The sequence below is a fragment of the Dermacentor albipictus genome, chromosome 8, assembly GCF_038994185.2.
Source record: "Dermacentor albipictus isolate Rhodes 1998 colony chromosome 8, USDA_Dalb.pri_finalv2, whole genome shotgun sequence".
NCBI lineage: Eukaryota > Metazoa > Arthropoda > Arachnida > Ixodida > Ixodidae > Dermacentor > Dermacentor albipictus.
In genome coordinates, this window is record NC_091828.1 from 47,874,177 (window position 1) to 47,894,026 (window position 19,850).

Sequence of the window (19,850 nt, forward strand, 5' to 3'; positions counted from 1 at the left end):
TGCTATAGAAAGTTCGAGGGAAAAACGAGAAGCGATAAGCAGTAGTTTTAGTATGTGGCATCACAATCGTATTCCTGTGCTTGCGTCTGGTTTCTCTTGTTATAACAAAACTGATGAATATGTCGGCATCCATTTTTTTCTATTTATTAACGATATTAAACAAAGTTTGTATGCGATGCAGTCTGCGCCGAAATTCTAGCGATGGGAGGCGAGACCGTGTTCTGAAATCAGTGATCGACACTCGTCTACCATAAATATTAGAAATAAATCTAAGGACTTTCTTTTGCACGCTTTCAATGATGTTGACACCGGTCTTTGTATGGAGGTCCCACGCAGCATCGGCAAATGGAAGCAATCATCTAATGAGTGTCGTGTAGGCAGCGTGTTTAGTCCTACTAGTGCAATGTGTGAGCCGGTGTTTAATTAGCCATAGCTTCCTTGGCGATGCCGAAACGACGTATTGGACATGAGCGTTCCAGGTTAGCTTCAAGTCAATGACGACACCCAGATACTTAAATTTGTCAACCGTCTTAATTGCTACATTACTGATTTTATATGTACAAATTGATGGTGCTTTCTTTCTTGTAAGCATCATTTGAGTGAATTTTGAAGCATTTCAGTTCATTCGCCAGGACTGAAATCAATTATCGACTGCATTAAGGTAATCCTGTATATCAAACTGATCATGGAGTGATTGAATGTTGTGGTACACAATGCAGCCATCAGCGAAGAACCGGCATCGTGCCGGGGAATCAAAGGACAAGTCTTTCAGATAAATCAAAAAGAGAAGAGGTCCATGTACCGATCCCTGCGGTACACCGGAAAGTACGGGAGCAGGTGAAGAAATCGAGATTTCATATGGACATATTGTGTTGGATTAGTTAAACATGAGTCAAGCCAGCGAATAATTTGTTCATTTTTGTAGCTTCAGTTTTAGTCGTTTGTGTCAAACACAGTCAAATGCTTTCTGAAAATCAAGAAAAATCACATCTATTTGCCCGCCGTAGTCCAGCACTGCCATAACTTCATCGGTAATGTGTAGAAGCTGAGTAACTGTACATAGGCGACGCCGCAATCTATGCTGTTTTTCCGAAAAGAAACTATTATTTTCCAGAAAGCTGCTCAAGTGCTTAAAAACGAAGTGCTCCATCAGCTTACTAGCGCCACAGAGAAGCGAGACGTGTCTGTAATTAGTAATACTGGGTTTGTCTCCGGACTTATGAAATGGGAATTATCTTTGCTGCTTTCCAATCGTTGGGAAGGACACCTTGGTTTAGACTTTCGTTAAATATTATCAACAGATACCTTTCGCACCAATGCGCGTACCTAAAAAGAAAATTATTTGTTATGTCATGTCGCCTTCAGTACCGCCTAGAAATACCGAAGCAAAGCACTCGTTGAACGCTAGCGCAATATTCTGGTTATCACTGGTTTCGGTATTATTCAATCTAATTTTGGTGAGCGGGTCCTTTTTCTCGGTTATGTGCATCCAAAACTTTCGTGGGGCGTTAGATAAAAGATGTAGCTTAACATTGTGTAGCTTAGCATTGAAAAAAATGATACTTTGAGTCTTTTACTTTTTTCCTAAGTTCGGTACGCATTCACGGTAGGAGCGAACGATCGGCACAAATATGGGAGCCTGACAGGCGTATTAGGCGGCGCTTTAGCTGCGATATGTCAAGAGTGATCCAAGGGTTATTGCGAGCCATTCTCTTGCGTTTTGTTGGAATGTACCTGTGCATACATTCGTGCACTGCATCCTTAAAATGCAACCATCAATCATTGACACTTATTACACCTTTTTGCACTAATTACACTGATCACACATTTTTCAGTGGTAATGCGTCAAAGGTCAAGAGCAGCTTCATCCTGCAAGTAAAGCACATGACAAGGCTTTGTGGATACAATTGCGGTAGCTGTAGCTGGACCACCAATAGGATCTCCGAGGCCGCAAATGTTGTGCGACACCAGTGTCGGTGGCGATCACATTGCCAGCGGTGCCGCTGCCTTACGATTACATGAGTTCCGCGTCTATGCGAAGAGGTTGCGCGTTCAGATTACATTCCGGTCACTGCGCTATAAGGATACAAACGAGGCCCCATAGCCTATGGTACATGTCGTGGGCTGGGCCGACAGGTAGACAACCACCAAGAATAGCAAGAAAGACCTTATTTTTATTCTCCCGAGCGCTTTCCTTGAGGAGCCCCAACATAATGCAGGAGCGTGGTTCAAGCGGGGCTGCAACCGCGGAAGACCAAGGAACCGCTATAGGAGGTACAACCGCTCGTTCGTACTGTAGCACCGTCCGGTTTTCGCCGAAGTGTTGGTCTTAACGAAGCTTCGTGATCGGCCCACGAGAAAAAGGCGGCAGTAAAATCAAGGTTAGTTGCCAAAAAACATGTACGGTTTAAATTGTTAGCATTCATGGTCGCATGAAGCAACCATCCTTCTCGGATCGCACTGGCTGGCTTGCCGTTTCACCTTCAACGATCACGTGTGCTCCAACAAAGGGTGTGTGGTGCATACGCGTCGCAGTCTAGATAGTTTAATGGCGACACCAACAACGATAACAATTCTCCATTAACCGTATGGTTGCTGTCGCAGTAACACGTCGCAGCTCTGTCCTTAGGCTTTCCAAACATTGCAATGTGACCAAGAATCACTGAACGCGCGCTAACGTGCAGGTGTGTGTCGCCATCCAATATTTCTCGCGTGTTATTCCGCCCTCCAACCTAGCCACAATGTTCCCACGAAATCGAAAAAACCCACTACCTATAAGCCACGAGAAATCTCAACGACTCGGTCCACTTACTCACTTTGCGAGAGTAAGAAGGCCTGTAGTGTCTGTGAAAATGCGGCCCATCTCTCACGTTACTGTACATATTTATTAGTATTCCTGCATTCACCAAGCAGGCGCAATAGGAGACGGCAGTCGGATATTTAAGCAGGTGAGCGGCTGCATGTTAGTGAACATTATTACGACAAAATGTAGAAGGCACAGGTACAATGGTTACAACACAAAATTAGACGTTGCCAGTCAAGTTCATACTGATCAGAACAATAAAAGATGTCGTACAAATCATACATAATTGCGAAAAGCTTTAACAAATTCATCGCTGGCGGCAACTTCAATGACATCAGAGGGAAGGTGATTTCCCAGCCTGAGGGTTAAGGGAAAATGTGTATTCTTAAACGCAACCTTATGATATTGCGATACAATCACAAATCTATCATAAACGTTCTAGTGTTCTTCAGACATAATGATTTTGTTCACTTCTTGCGACACCTTGTGATCCATCAGCGAAGTTCCGAACGACAAGGAAGCGAAGTGTCTTAAATTTTGCGCACGGATCCGTCAAATGTTATAATGTTTCTGTTCGTTCACACCACTTTTGCAGCGGACTCTGGATCGACTAGAAGCCGAAGGACCGTACCCAGACTCTGGGTACGCCCTGCTGAGCCGCGTCTCTCAGCCAAGCGTGAAGCTGTTCCCGTATCGAGGCTTCGCCATTGTACCCGTGGACAACTCGGGTCGGGAGGTCGTTAAAGCTGTCCACGAGGTTCCGCCCGTGAAGCCACCACTGTGGTTCGTCTTCACTGGCATGGGCTGCCAGTGGAACGGCATGGCGCGCCAGATGATGCACTTTGACGTCTTCGCCCGCTCTATCCGCAAGTCCCATGCACTGCTGCTAGAGCGATTCGGCATCGACCTGGTCGACCTGGTGACTAGTGACGAGCAGCGAATGAGTACCATGGTTGCGCCTTTTGTTGCCATCGTGGCTATTCAGGTGTGTACTAAAATGGTACTATTCGACGAAATTACAACTCTGACGAGAACTAATCGATGTGGTATCAAATAGCCCACTGGCAAGATTTTGCAAATTGGCTGGGCTGCCAGGCTGTTCTTGAACCTGGAGCTTTTGCACACGGCCTGCATTTGCCGGCATGACCTCAGTTCTCCGGAGGAAACGTAAGAGGCCAGGATATTTACTGTTAGCATTCAATAACCTTTACCACCGCCAAATCATCCCCGAGTATTGGAAGGAGTCTTCAGGGGTTCCGCAGTGGTAAGTTGAACCCTTTTTATGTGACTGCACAATTTATTAAACTGATATAATGGCCAACGGTTCATTTTGATTAAAATCAGGCTTTCTGGCGCATGTGCATCATCATTCTTACAAGTGGTTCTTTAAGAGCGCCATAATAAAAGAAACAGAAAACCCCCGGACCAGCGCATAAACCACTCTTTTCTAAAAGATGATGCATACATGCATGTTATGAAGTTTATTTTGTTCGTGATAGCCTTCTGCCTCGAAACGTCAGACAAAATACTCACAGGCATGAAAGCGCACTATCTAATTTATTTAGAGCGCTTTCATAGGAGCCAGTTTTCGTTTGGTTTCCTTGGAGGTTTAGATATTGTGAAGTCATCATAGAGAAGGTGGCCCCGTGGGAGCACAGCATCGTCAAGTTTTAGTTTTGGCTTCCGCTGCATTCCACTCGGTCCTGTGCTGCTACTATATGCGCCACCCGATGGAGCAGCGTAGCAGAGCGAGACGGCAATGAGTGCGCCAATACCACAATGTCAGTATATTTTATAGGGTTTGGAGATCTTGAAATACTTCATTATGTCCTGATTTGTGTGTTTCCCACGAAGCACTGCATAACATCGTGTATTGAGAATGCGGGCATGTTCTCCCTACTACCGGATATTCTAGATACATGCTGCGCTGTAAATGAGGCCTTAGCGTGCAATTCTGGTGGTGCTGCATCAGCATACGGCGTAGATATCAGTGTCGTCCTCAAAGCAAAGCTATTCCAGGTTAGCTTTGTTATGTGTTGTAGTTAACCACAGTACACATAGCGTGTTCCGCCATGTTAGCGTAGTTAGCGCGTGTTAGCGTGTTAGCAATTAATCCGCCATGTTAGCGTAGTGGCTTTCGAGTTGCGTTCCTAAGCCTAAGGGAGGTTGTTCAAATCCGGGGCGCGTGTGAAAAGCTCGGGTGGTCCAACTACGGCGGGCCTTATAAACATATCTTGGTTTGGGCACCTTAAACCACGAAATTTCTTTTTTTAACGCATGAGTGGAGTTTCGAAACAAGACGCAATAATGGCACATGTTTTTAACCTATTCAATACCTCATGCTATGAACAAATTTTGTCAACCAATAGTGCCTAGGTATTATATAGGGTGATACGTTTTAAGTTTTTTGGCATTTAAAAATAGCCTTTCGTGGATAACCCAATTGTAGTCCTTGAGCTAGATACTTCAGAAAGGTGGAAAGTACTTGCATGAGAAATCGAAATACATGTTCAAATAATTAGCAAAATCCGCTAAGAATATTTTTAATGAATTACTTTAGTGCATATATTGCAATTTACAAAGTATAGCCGCTTAGATCGGAAGGCGTGTTCTTTTGGGTATAATTTCCAGAATGACGCCAGTTTAGATATATGGGCCATCATATTTTCCATGAAGATGCACTGTTTTTCCACCTGCTTTTTTACAGCGTAAGCTATTATGCGCTAATTTCTATAGCCTGTTCGGCTGGAGTTGTCTTCCGCCGCCGCCACCACCCGTGCTATTGGCGGCGATAAAAAGAAAAGAAAAATACTCAGTTCCAGCCGGGATACAAACCTGGCACGATGCGTGGGGTTGAGCGACTTTCTTTCTTTCTTTCTTTCTTTCTTTCTTTCTTTCTTTCTTTCTTTCTTTCTTTCTTTCTTTCTTTCTTTCTTGCTTTCTTTCTTTCTTTCTTTTTTCTTTTTCCTTTCCTCTGATACAGTCTAAGAGGGGGCCGAAGCAAAATGCCACAGAGCACCTGACAAGGGCCCCGGCCACCTTGTACAACATATACAGACAAAATACAACAAAAAAGTTCAGTCAGACAGACGTCATAGGTTCAGACAGTGGCCAATATTAAAAGGGGACTAGTCACTGCTGCAATATGAAGTCATTTCCTCCAAAATATTTACATACGCAACATGACGTCGGCCACAAAAATACAGAGCACAGCGATTCAGTTTCTAGTCAGCAGTTTCAGCGCCATCATTCACAGCCATGGCACTCATCACAAAAACCAAGAAAGAAAAACCAAGCACAATATCACAGCCATGTATCAAAATTGCAGTAACTGAGTAGAGCTTGGCAAGGGAGAACAAAGCGCACTTTTTGAGGCAACAAGAAACTTGCTACAGTATTTCTTAAATGTATGTACACCTTTACTGAAGTCTACCTGCATATATTTTCTCTTTAGAGGATTGGTTATTTGAAAAGATAATGCTTGCCTTCCGTAGTTGGTTCTAACTTGCGACATTTTCGTTTTGGGTACTGTATGAAATTTAGCAGGGGACTGTGGAAATGTGTAACTTGTATTTATAGATTCATTGCAATAGCTTAAAGTAGAACACTTGTTGAGCCTTCAACATGCTATATTTGGTAAATAACGGCTGTGTTCTCAATGTGTGCTTCTTGCCTTTAATATCTTCCACAATGCGCAATATTTACTTTTGTAATACATTAATTTTGTAGTAGTTAGTAGCCGTTGTTGTTCCCCAAGTCAAGATTCCATAGCTTATTCTAGAGTAAACCACTCTACCACTAAGCCAGGCCGGCTTTGTTCACCTTATTTCATTAAATTAAGAGTCGTGTCATGCAAAAATTAGTTGCGTACAATTAGGCACTCATGAAAAATAAATACAGACATGCTACGCAGTCCTATGAAAGTTCAGACATCAGGCAAACACAAGCGCTGAGTCACGCCAGCTGTTTATACCTTGCAGTAGAGTCACTAGTTCGGCTTTTGCCAAGTAGTGATAGGTGTCTCCTCTCCTACTACGCTTTTCCTTGCGGCTCGCGTCGGCCACCATGTTCCTTCTAATGCGCTCCGGCGGCGCAGTTGTAGTACGCGCTGTATGCACATGAACGGTATGAATTCGCAGTCACATCTCAACTGTGACAGGCAGTAAACAAGCGTGGCAAATGAGTTAGGTGCTGACAAGAAGGGAAACGTGCCAGTAATGCGTTCCAGCTGTTATTTACTTGCTGTTTCGTGGTAGACGATGGGAGCGGTGAAACTGCGTAGTCGTAGTGCGGCTGCCAAGTTTCGCGAGAGAACACCGAGCGCGCATCTTTGTTAGTGAAATCTAACATATCAACTGCCGAGGCCGGTAGCGTCTTTGCTTTCGTTTTGTACTGCAATAAAACCACTACCGAATCTCCTGTACGTTGCTGTTTAAATATTCAACAAAAACTCGACTAAGCGATTTTAAGTAGGATGTCGCACTGCACGGTTACGCGCCATTCGCGCTTAGGAACGAACCCACGATCACAAAGCCAAATTTGATATTCATACCCGAATCTGGTTAGCGCCATTCAGACTGATGCTGAGCGTTTAGAAACGTGCATTGCATCCGCAGTTGTGCTATCGGTGCCTTTAATATCCGTAAATGATTCTCTTGAAGCGAACACTGAAACATTGCAGCAGCTGGCGGCAAGAAGCGTCCGGAGAGGTACGCTGACTTCCAACAAACAGCGACAGATATACAGGCGTCACCTTCGCTGAAAATCTGTAGCCAACACAACTGCACAAGCAACAAAACAAGCGTGCTAGTGCCGTCAAACTCAGCAGCTGGGCTGGCCCAGGAAGAACATGGCGCACGGAAGTAGCTCCGAGCCGGAAGCGGGCCCTGTCCAATAAAGCGCATCGGCAGTGTCGGAAACGTTTTCGGTACTTAGCTTTCAAAGATCATAAAGAGACTTTAGCTTGCAGCGGAGACATGTCCTTCAAACGCATTCTAGAGCGCGAGGAGGCACGTGATGTGACATGTGCGCCGCGTAGCGCCAATACGGGCATATTTTGCATTGCAGTTGTATATTATTACACGAGGTGGCACGCCTTGTAGCAGTCGCATAGGCCGCAGTGCAAGTTAATAGAGAAGGTCTTAGGTAGAAAATGAATATTAAGGAGACCCGTACAAATATGCTAGAATGAATGAACAACATGTATACCTGAATAATTCAAGCAGGCTAGGCGACTATTTGTTACCGCCACGTTTTAAAGGGGATGCGAATAAAAAAATCATCTTCATCTCCTTTGTTAGCATTGTATCGTGCCTTAATTAGCATCACATCGTCATTAGCATCGCACCGCGCATAATCCTTGTTATTATGAACGAGTCCACTTCTAGGCAACCTTGGAACGCACCAAGCATTTCCGAAGCATTGGCGCCTCGGTAATGAAGAAACTCGCTGTCTAAACAGTAGACACGCGGGAATCGGCTAAGCCCTAATGAACCATGTATTTGTTTATCACTAACATGGACAACATGAGAATGCACACAATATTTTCTGAAGCCAAAGGGAGTCGAAAGGCCCGAAATCCCTGCGGGTGGAAAATCCGTGATGCGCCGGCGGCAGCAGGAGTCAAACGCTACGCCCACAATCGACATAAGCCAGCTGGCTTGCGTAAATTCCGCCACGGCAGAGAGGTGACAGCTTCGCTAATCACGTGTTTCTTTTTTTTTTACCCGTACACGCGTTCTAAGTCCATGACCCAGCATTTCGTTTCACGTCACTACATATATTTAGTTTCCCATTACGAGTCAGTATTATCGACGACCCGATTCACGAAAAACTTTGCTCTGAAAACAGAGGATGCACATTAACGCGTCACAGCTGTTATTGTTTAGCCGAGTATAAAAATAAATTATGGGGTTTTACGTGCCAAGACCACTTTCTGATTATGCGGCACGCCGTAGTGGAGGACTCCGGAAATTTCGACCACCCGGGGTTCTTTAACATGCACCTAAATCTAAGTACACGGGTGTTTTCGCATTGCGTCCCCATCGAAATGCGGCCACCGTGGCCGGGATTCGATCCCGCGACCTCGTGCTCAGCAGCCCAACACCATAGCAAATGAGCAACCGCGGGGGGTTGTTTTGCCGAGTATTGTCACTGCGCAAGGAGACATGGGATATGCGGACAAATGTTAACGAAGAAATGAGTTCACTCTGCACACCATGAATACTCGCTGCCTATCGCTGCCAGGTAAAAAGCGACTGCTAGTGACGCTACCCGTTGCATCGGCCACCCCGTGCATTGACTTTGAAGACGCTGAAAAAAAAAATCAACTACCGCCACATGCACTCCTGCATCAGACGCCAGTGCTTGCCGGTCAGGGAACTGACCTGCTGACACGCCTGGCACTCGCACATATCACCACGTTGACACTTTCGTCTTTTAAAAATGGCAACCCAATTTTCTTTTCGACAACGAAGTTGCGAACATTATAAGCCTTTCCTTAACCACAGTGCATGACTCAAGTTCACGTTCGAGTTGCCCCATCGAAATCTTCCATCTTTAGTCTAAATCTTTCATTTTCATAAAAACAAGTGTTCCGTGTCTATCAACCAAGGTCAAGAGAGGACATTCTTCCTCACGGCAGTGCATAGCGCAAACTGGTGTAAATGCACTTCTTTTTTTTAAAGTCACGCAGCAATAAATGAGTTCTCTGGGCACAGAATAACCTTTTTTACAAGCAGAGCACATAAAACTTGCAAGGTGTCCGTCGTCACACCTATCTGTGACACATTACTGCAAAAGATGCAAGGAAAACGTCTACAGCCAGAGAAATAAGTTAATAAGACGGTTCCGTTGAACAAGCGGGTATTCACCCACGTTATATATTGTGGCGCGGGATGACCACCACATTTTCGTATATAGGCTCATTGTGTGATACAGCCCTTTTTTGAAGTTTCATGCTTCTTTTAATTACACTTCAACTTCAAAATTCACTACCTGCACTTCTGATTTCTCTATTAGGTACTTTAACCTGTGTAATTGTATACGTTAAAGAAAATTGGCAATATTTACATGTATGACCAAGGCAACACAAAAGCTATGTAACAAATTGTGGCGGCAGCCGCTGAACCACTCATTCTATCAAATGCGTATACACATCGCTGTTTAGTAGTACGACGTTCCTGAAACATGCAAAAACCAAAAAAAGAAGAAAAGCAAATTGTACTGGTTTACAACTAAAAAAACTAAAATATAAATGTGTCAGCACGGCGTCACATAGCACTCGTACCTACGAACTTTGGTAATAGAAAAGAAGTAATAGGAATTAACAACGCATTCGAAGGAGAATATCAAGTAATTTAATGAAGGTCTCGAGGGCAAGCATGTTTTCACCTTCATCCTCTTAGCGTACGCTGAAATGACTGTCCACTTTTCTTTGGGCTTGTTTAACAGACAACTACCACGATCGGGCGCAAAATCTTGCATTTCTTGGTGCGTTTCCCTAAATCTGTCATGCTCATTGTTATATATGTAGTAAACAGGTGGATTTCGCTATTCAGGTGCGCGAAGCTGGTGTGAAAGGAAGGATATCATATCTAGTGCGGCTATTGCACGCTCGTAGCATAGCTGGTACAACAATAGAGCACCGTCATTTATCCCTTCACCTGCCAAGTTCGGGCGTTCGCGATTTGTCCTGCAAGATTAGCAGACGGTCTACACGCGCTCTGTTCTTGATACCCGTCGGCCTTGTCGTCAGCGGCCTCAATAGCTTTGGGTATGTCGGCAGGCGCGTCCTGCATGAACAATGACGTGGCAAAGATGGCGATTTTGCTTTATTTCAGCTTTGATATTGAAATTTTACTTTAATATTGTAGACAGTAAGCTAACCTAATTACAGCTGTTAAATGGCACGAAGACCAACAGCGCGACGTAAACTGCCCTTTCGGAACACTTTACAGGTGCTGACGCTTCGACACAGCGTTATGGCTGTGTCGGCGACGTGGCCTCCGAGGCTGCGCCATTTCGGAAGGCACGGTAATGAGTTCTCTAGGGAGGGGCGTTGTAGCTGCTAGCCGACAACGGCAGCCACGAGGATGACTTGCGGTCACGGCGCTTTCGGGCAAAGTTTCGGACAGTCCCCGGCAGCTGGATCACGTGACTGTGACGTGCCCTTCTATCAGATCTAGTCTGGCCGGAAGCGGCAATACGTTTTGCGGACAGTTCGCGACAGGATAATCGAAGAGGAACAGTTGGTGTACTGCTCATTTATCCGGCTGCTGGTGGCGTATTTATCTGATCGCTTCAGGGTGGTTGAGCAGGGCTGCAGAATTCGCGCAGGGAAGCAGCAATGCTGTGGTGCGAGAGTAAACGGCTTTTGGAGCGTTAGCTACGCTTTCTCGTATGGCCGCTCCGGACCGTCTGCACGCGAAGTAACGTACAGCATACTTGCTCTCTTATATGAAGAGTGCGCTGAGTGACCAGTCAAACAAGCCATTGAAGGGTACCCTTCATATGCCGTCGAGAGTTGCTTGCTGCTATTTTCAAACGAGGCCAAACACGTCTTGAGATTTTCGGCTGATATAGTGGGGACACAATGAAAGATAGGTGTTCCAATTATTCAGAATTGTGCAATGCACACAAGTTTTTGTCGACTCTGTCATTCCCAGGTTGCGCTAGTGGACGTGCTTCATGCTTTGGGCATCAAGGCGGATGGCATGGTGGGACACTCTGTGGGCGAGGTTGGCTGCGCTTACGCTGACGGAGGCTTAACCGCTGAGCAAGCAGTGCTTTCTTCCTATTGGCGAGGTCGCTGCACAGAACTGAGCAATCCCCCCAAAGGATCCATGGCTGCAGTAGGCAAGTATCAACTGGAGCGTTTGGCCGATATGATTTTCAGCATTCATGATATTTATGGTTTAACGCCTCAAACCAGAACCGTGGAACAGGATCAACGCCACAGTGGAGAGTTCCGTAATTTTTAGCAACTGATTTATTTTAGCATGCATGAAAATTTTTGTTTATCAGCTTTGAGATACAGCCAATGTCGCCGAAAGTTAAACCCATGGCATCGTGCGCGGTCTACCTAATACTTTAGGGTAACGCAGAAATTTCGTCTAATCCCATAGCGCGATGTCAAGAGTGAACAGTGCACCCAAACGTGAACCTAATCTGGCCTCAAAATGAACCTTATTCTCGTGTTGGTTATAGAGCGCAGAGGACGACGTATTTAATAAAATATGGAGTAGTAGTAGTGTACGAAGCTCGTGTGCGCACGTTAATAACGCCTAATCACATGAAAAGTTTGCCAACTCAGTCATGACCAGAATTGTCGTCAGGCGGTCTCACGGTGGTCCGGTCGTCTGCATTACATTATTTTAAAATGTCAAGGCTTCAACAGGATGTTTAGTTTGCTTGAGACTGAAGCTGGCAAACCCTAATGACTTGGAGAAGTCATGGTTGACATTAGCTATTAGGTGTACGAGACTGGTACTACTTTCGCTACAAAAGATAAAACGTGTGGACATTCGAGAAAGTTCTTTATTTCGTCATGCGTCCGTTCGCATTGTTAATTCGCCCTACCAAGACGAAAAATATCGTCCATTTCGGTTAGAGAGAGCAGCCAATCAGTTTCCTCTGCGGACAAACGAGTAGTTCAGCGCGACAGTGTTTGTGTAGAATTTTTCTTCGATATCACCTCTTTGGCCTTCCATATGGGTGAAAGTCACCACCTAGTCTTGCAGATGCGTGCGCGTGAGCGAGGTCCCAGTTTCGCGTATTCTTTCGAGTTCGCGCTTTGAGATGCTGCGTTGGACAGCACCATCTCCGATGCGTGTGTCACAGTCCCCGATAGTTTCCATGTAGCAGCCAGTTGCACTAACAAGCTGTGCGACACCGTGCCACCTTGATGACCGACCCAGGGCCAATGCGTTTTAGCGTTTCATCGCCGGAGTGAGAGCTCACGAGGTTGTAACGTGCACCACGTGATCTAACCATAGGTGCTTACAGCTATATACCAAGTAATGTCTGACGACCTCACAATCCGTGTTTCTCTCGCTCGCGCTCGTCCATTATCTAGGTAGAACCCAACAATCTGTCGCAAGCTCCCGCCAAATAGCCGCAGTAGAAATCATGCCGTCGGCGTCAGACTGTGGTCGTCAACGCCATCTTGTTACTGTAGCGCACACGCGCTCAGGTCACACACACATATGCTCGTTTTAAAGAAAGACATTGTTCGACCTTGTAACGCTTCGAGTAATCCCAAATGTTGCTGTGTAGCCAGCTATCAGCAAAAACGTTTGATATAAAATCAATTCGTGCAATCGGCGCCCAGCGCTGAAGCTCAGCGTGCCAACAGCAGTGCCGTAACCCACAGCCTAGCGAGTGGTTGACGCAGTTTTCAGTAGCTCGTACCACAATTTCATATCAGCACATTCACTGACCGTCCCGACACGCACTTTTCACTGCTCCTCAAGTGACAGGGAACCGAAGTGCCAGCACGTAGCAGCGCATGCGCTCAACGCAACGCGTATGCCCATGGACGGAACTTGCCTGCCCGCATCGGGCCAAACAAACGTCGAAGTAGGCGTGCGTGTTATCGTCAAATGTGCTATGCAATATTGGTAGCCTCCCTACCGGACAGTGTCAGCAGATTTTAGTTCCACTCTAAAACTGTACGTAGCGCCTCCTGGCCAGCGCTGGTCCCCCATACGTGGGTTTTCGTAGATTTTTACGTCCTAGCAATAGTGACTTTCCGTATGCATTCACCTTCCATAAGCTTTGTTGCTCGCTTTTGCGAAGGTGCCAATGTCGTCGCGCCTTAATTTACTAAACAAAGTGATCACTTGGTATAAAAGTGCGACAAACGTCTTCTAAAGGCGCCTCTTCATGTAACAAAAAGTTGAAGAGTAGCTTTTAGGACATGTGTCAGATGATATAAAGCTATTTCTTCCCGACGGAAACTCTTCTTTAGGGCTTACATGGGAAGAAGTGAAGAGGCGATGTCCCGCCGAAGTGTACCCTGCATGCCACAACTCTGAGGATTCTGTGACAGTGTCTGGTTCCGCCGAAGCTGTGGCGGAGATGGTTGCGCAACTTCAAGCTGAGAACATCTTCGCCCGTAATGTCAACAGCTTGGGTGTGGCCTTCCACAGTAAACACGTGGCCCACATCGGGCCTATCCTTCGAGAAGCTCTAGACAAGGTGACATTTTTTAATGTTTGATGTATTGGACTTTGTACTTTCTCTCAAGTGTAGCACAACTCTAATGTATAGTATATTCATTATTAGCTCAAAATACGGGTTGCTTTGATTGGCCTAGAGTAGCCTAGGCCGCGATATCAACGCGGTCTAGGACAATCGCGTGAGACGAAACAGAACGTTGGCTTCACGAACGCGTACAGTATACCTGCACTGCTCTTAGGCGGGCGTTCCTGCATTCAGCGTCGGCGTACAACGGCGTCATCTCTCGGCGTAACCACGTGGACGAGCCAGGCGTAGGAGGAAAGAGTGAAGGCGGAGCGCAACGGGGAATGAACGACGGCGATATTGAAGAGAGCGCGAGGAGGAACTCGGAGGTGGAGGCTAAGGCGAAAACGCGAGAAAAGTGTAGTGCCGCGCAAAACTGGCTCTCTGGCGACGACTGCTACGGTATGGCGCCAAGAAAGCGCACCGTCAACTGTTCACCGATGGCATGCGGCGAGCGCGTCCACCAATGCCATATATGTAAACAAAGCGCTTCCTGAGCGGAGGTCTGTCTGCGGTGGCTGCAGTGAATCGCGCCCACGCGTCACTCGCACGCTGCCTCTCGCGATCTCCCGATTAGCGATGCAGTTGCGCCACACTTCGCTGCCTTTGCAATGTGCCGCACGAGGCAAATCATCCGCGTCAGCCAATATATTCCGAAATGAAAGCGCGCGTAGAGCTAGGCTCCAATTTCGCATTAGGGAGCATCGTAATCATCGGGAATTTTTTTTAAAAGAACTTTAAGAAGCATGGTACATACTGCACCCATTAGTGTGTTTCTTGCATCAAGCTGCCCCCTAAAAGGCAAGGTTAACATGACATGTTTTAGCTGCAACTACGACACAGCGTTAGCCGCCTTTTGTACAGCAGGATTCGAACCGGTAACTTCGCTTAAACTTCCACGAAAAAAAAAACAATAACTCGAAATATTTGTACCTTTATACATAGCTTAGCTTGAAGCGGCTACGTATATCAGTGAGCCAGCGCCCCTTTACAAATTGGGTTCCTCAATAACAAAGCTTAAACATTCTTAGCGCGGGTAATTTTCATCTGATACATTCGCAACATGCGACGCGACCACAGGTAATATAACTTGAACGTCAAAAGAATATTTAAGCGTTCAGACGAATTTATTCTTCGGTAATAAAAGCGCGTTTTTAAGGAAGGGAGTTGCCTTCAGCAAATGCAGCAATGTCAGTCCTACTTTTGCCTGGCTCAAATTCGGATGCAGAGTTCTGTGACACGGTAAACCTTGATTCAATTTTACCACAAAGCAGAGAACGTATCGGATACATATCGTTTTGGTATCTGAAAGTTTTGAACCTTAATTCGCAGTTTCAATATAGTAACGTTTCTTGGTTGTGCGAGACTAGGAACCGTAAGCCCTTTGTCATCGTACTACTCTGCCCATACCAAAACTGCAAAAAAATAAGCGGCAAGAATGTGGCTTCATAATGTTCTGAAATAGTTGTGCGTCCATGTAGTGCAACATAGCTTTGCTCAATTGGCGTCGAGATTGGTTGCAGAGGGCTACACACAGAGGCTCCTCGCAGTTATCGTTGAGGCAGTGCACAGGGACACGAAAAAGGTAAAGACCTCACGTAATGACAAAGCTTCCCAGCAGGAGCAGGACATTGCTGTAACTCCTTATAATAACGGTTTCGCACTGAATTTCATGAATATTAGTAACAAAGCTGGGGTTAAAGTAGCAATGTCAATGTTTCAAAAGATGTACAGTCTGACAGTACATGATGTACAGTCATGACAGTCTGACATGATGTAAAGTCATGACAGTCTGACAGTCTGATGTACAGTCATGACATTTTTCAGGCAGGCATTTCAGAGAAACGCACCGAAATAAAAGGACGCCCTCATGTGGAAAAATAATCTTCTCTGAATGTGTCTCGCTGAATGTTAACCAATTGTTCGTCGTTTAATTTGGCAAACGACTAGGTCATACCGCAGAGTAAGCCCCGCAGCAAGCGCTGGATAAGCTCATCGGTACCTGAGAACCGTTGGCACGAACCTGGCTCGCAGCTGTGCTCTGCTGAGTACCACACCAACAACTTTCTAAACCCGGTACTATTCCGGGACGCCCTCAAGCATGTGCCGGAGGACGCCATCTTGTTGGAGATCGGACCACACTGCCTCCTGCAGGTGAGACGAAAACTAAAATGATTGCAGCTTCACTCGCCACGTTCACCTTATTCTGCTTTTCTTGCTGAAAGCAGCCGCAATAGACATTTGATCAGAAGCTTCTTAAACGGGCCTTCGTGTAGCACTGCACATATTTCGTTCATATTTGTTTCACTGACTGCCCACTGCAGTTCCTCTTTGTTTGCTCTGGATGGGCCCAAAATGTACCGTGAGCGCTTCGACGCAGCTTGCTATATGACCGAATAGGTGTTGCAAAATGCTTTTTAGACTAAGAATGGCGATTACATTCTCAAACAGAACAAATCAAATCGTCTAAAATTGCTCATGTAGAAATATTCATAATACCCTGAAACGTGGCTATGCTGGCGATGGTCCAGACACTTGCAATGACATAATAGCTTGGGTAGAAAGCTGGCAATATTGTGAAATTACTATACGCTCCCTGATGGTGTGCAGTCTGATGTAATTCAGTGTGCTGATCACTCTCATGCGTCGCTTTTTCCTTATACCAGTTCTATTCTGGAGGCGAAATTTCAAAGACTATAATGCGTAACCGACTGATCAGTGTGGAGAACAATCGATGCAATGATTAGTGGTCTATAAACCATGCAATGTAGCGCGGTTTCATAACACCACCACCAACTTCACAAATGCATTGCTAATCTATCTTTAGGCAGCTTATAATGCACCACAGGGATTGCCGAATAACTTCTCATGATCCCGGCATCCTTAGCCTGGCAAATTGAGTTGCGGGCTTTCGGAGAATAAACAAAACCTCACAACTTCTGTGTCAATCACGCCTACTTTTTTTGCCTTTGACCAGGCGATCCTGAGACGAGCTGTTGGGCCCAAAGCAAGATGCCTGGGGCTCATGAAGCGCCACGCGGACAACTTGCAGTACTTTCTGAGCTCACTTGGCCAACTACACACTCTCGGCGTCAACATGCACTTTTCTGTACTCTACCCTCCGGTTCCGTGGCCCGTACCGCGCGGCACACCAAACATTGCACACTTGGTCAGCTGGGATCACTCACATAGCTGGACCGTCGCCCAGTGGAAAGACTTCACTTCGGCGACACAGGTGAGCCACCATTGTTTGCGTCGAAATATACCGTGGGACTGGCATCATTCTTGTTCTTTACAAGCTAGCGTTCGATGAGTCGTTCGTTATGTTTTCCAGGCACTGGTCGCGGTATTGCATGGACTTCGCGCATTCGAGATATTATAGTTCATGAAAGAGCAATTTGACGTATTTACGTGCTTACGAAGGAGGCCCTTTGCATTTCACTGTTTCCACGTCACTGCAAATGGCGCGATATTCGGAAATCAGTGATACTTGTCTGCGACTAAAAGGATAACCCAAGTGGAAATGCATGAGAGGTGGTCTTCAGCTTTTATTCGATTGTCCCTCATCTGATAGCACTTGGTCCTCAAGATGAATGCATAGCAGCTTCTCCAGCTGTCAATTTAATCGCAGCATTACAGGAATCCTTTAGCGAAAATACACCGACGAACGCTACCACTATTACGCGAGAGCACATCATACGCAGGAAGGAATAAATAAAAAAGTCGTCTGTCCGGCTCAAGATTCCTATAGCAGCCTGCAAAATACGCTGTGACATGGCGTGTGATATCGACAGGATTTGGGTAGCACACAACTCTTCGCATTATTTTCCGTTGATGTCGTTATGAGGTTTTCACGCCGGATTGCACATGGGCCAGCATTGCTGTTGAAAATGCATCAACCTAAACAAGATACTCCACAACGCACACATCATGATCATCTTTAACTTTGACTATTCGTTTTGATATTCAGTCTTCTTATCCTGACCTTCTTAGCCTCTTTGTCTCAGCACTCTATATTGAACTTCAACGTTTGAATTTTGGCATTCTTATTGCGATCACGGCCAAGAAGAAAATTTAAGTTCTAAGTGTCATCTCAGGGCATACATCGTCTGGCCCAACGGCAAACAGCGATGCAGTACATAAGACGATGCGTTGCCTTGTGAGAAAAACATACGGTAATAAGTAAACTGTTCACACACGGGAGTGCAATACCATGAACCAACCTCGTCGTAGAATAGTTATTCAATCACAGAAATCGGTAGGGTGACATTTCTTTCCAGAAAAGTTCGCATAAGACGATAAAGTACGCGGTCGGAAACTTCTCCTCTAGAAAAAAGAAACATAATAATGGGGTATCGGTGCAACCGCGGAAACACGTAGGATATCGTTGGGCAGTTCTAAAATTGGGGTCTAGATTTTTCGCTAAGAGCTTCTTCTCCTCGGTTATGGTCGGGAGTGACCTAAATTTCCGTCTCACCGCGTTATTTTTGTTGTGCTTTAAACACCACAGTACATTTATAAAGATATCGTATTTCAAGCGAGTTCAGTTGAAGGTGTTTGCATATAATACAAATTCGTAACGCATCCAGGAAGCTTACTGAAGCGCCGGCTTAATATGCGTCGTCTATTGAAAATTACACTTTATCTACATAGACACTATACACAGAGAAACAATGGCTGTGTGGATGGAATGAGACACCTGGGTATTCAAATTCGGCCAGTATATCTTACACTAAGGCACTTCGCTTCTTAAACATATATTACTATAGTGCCTGGCTCAAGTAATGTGTTACGCGCACAGGCGTTTGAGGAGGTCATCGATATTGATCTCGAAGCTGACAGTGCCGAGAAGTACCTGCTCGGTCACCGGCTGGATGGACGTGTCATCCTTCCTGGCACAGGCTACATAGTCTTCGTTTGGGAGTCACTTGCCAAACGCTATGGGAAACCTTTGAAGGAAACTCCTGTCATCTTCGAGGACGTGAGAATTCAACGTGCCACGATTCTTCCACCAGAGGGTAAGTTATGACACATCATACAATCAACTATCTTGAGTTACCTTTTCTATTATTCAACCCCATTGTGTATATCAGCGCTTCATAAAGATCCATATACACGAATACCACTTTGCAATCATTCGACATTTTAGACGATAATACTGGTCGTAGGCTCTGAAAAATTATACAGTTGCTAATATTACATACAAAGGCAATTTTAGCAGTTATTTTTGAGTGTAAATGTATTTCTTCTTGTTTAACTTTATAGATACTTGAACGAAGCACTTCGCCGCATTTAAGGACCTCTAGGCTATGAAGCTTCGCTCCAATAAGGAGCCTTAGAGCAACGAATACGACAGTGTGGAGCAAAAGATGTAAGACAATCTCGTCTCCTGCAAACTTGCTACAGCCCGTGAAACGCCTATACGGGTACCTAACATCAGTGTCATGTCCAATGTTGTCACCTGATATCAATATGAAATCGGATGCTGCATTAGTATATTGTTTTCAGATCATTGACTAAATTGTCGGGTAATTTGCATGGAAGGTAGAAGTGGTATATTGGGTAGTAAAACCCTGAAATGCTTCCCTGTTCGTACGACGTATTTGTGTGGTGCATCCTTTTCATTTTAAGCAGCGATGAAACCAATCTTCATAGCACCGCAACAAGCTGCAAGGAAGCTCAAACGAAGGCATGACGAGATTATGTTAGCAAAGCTGGAGTGCGGAGGATATAACCACCACGACGGTATCACGACGATGGTGTGAAAACGAATGCATGGCGACGATGGTTTCACGAAGACGGC

The 19,850-nt window shown here is 45.5% G+C and overlaps 1 protein-coding gene across 1 annotated transcript in view; it reads left to right on the plus strand.

Moving 5' to 3' along the window:
• Positions 1-19,850, plus strand: part of LOC135910195 (fatty acid synthase-like) — a 181,493-nt gene that overhangs the window by 82,228 nt on the left and 79,415 nt on the right. Inside the window, exons 9-14 of the mRNA XM_065442247.2 lie at positions 3,399-3,788; positions 11,470-11,659; positions 13,773-14,002; positions 15,998-16,201; positions 17,025-17,282; positions 18,849-19,065. Coding sequence (XP_065298319.2) covers positions 3,399-3,788; positions 11,470-11,659; positions 13,773-14,002; positions 15,998-16,201; positions 17,025-17,282; positions 18,849-19,065 — 1,489 coding nt within the window. The remainder of the gene's footprint in view (positions 1-3,398; positions 3,789-11,469; positions 11,660-13,772; positions 14,003-15,997; positions 16,202-17,024; positions 17,283-18,848; positions 19,066-19,850) is intronic.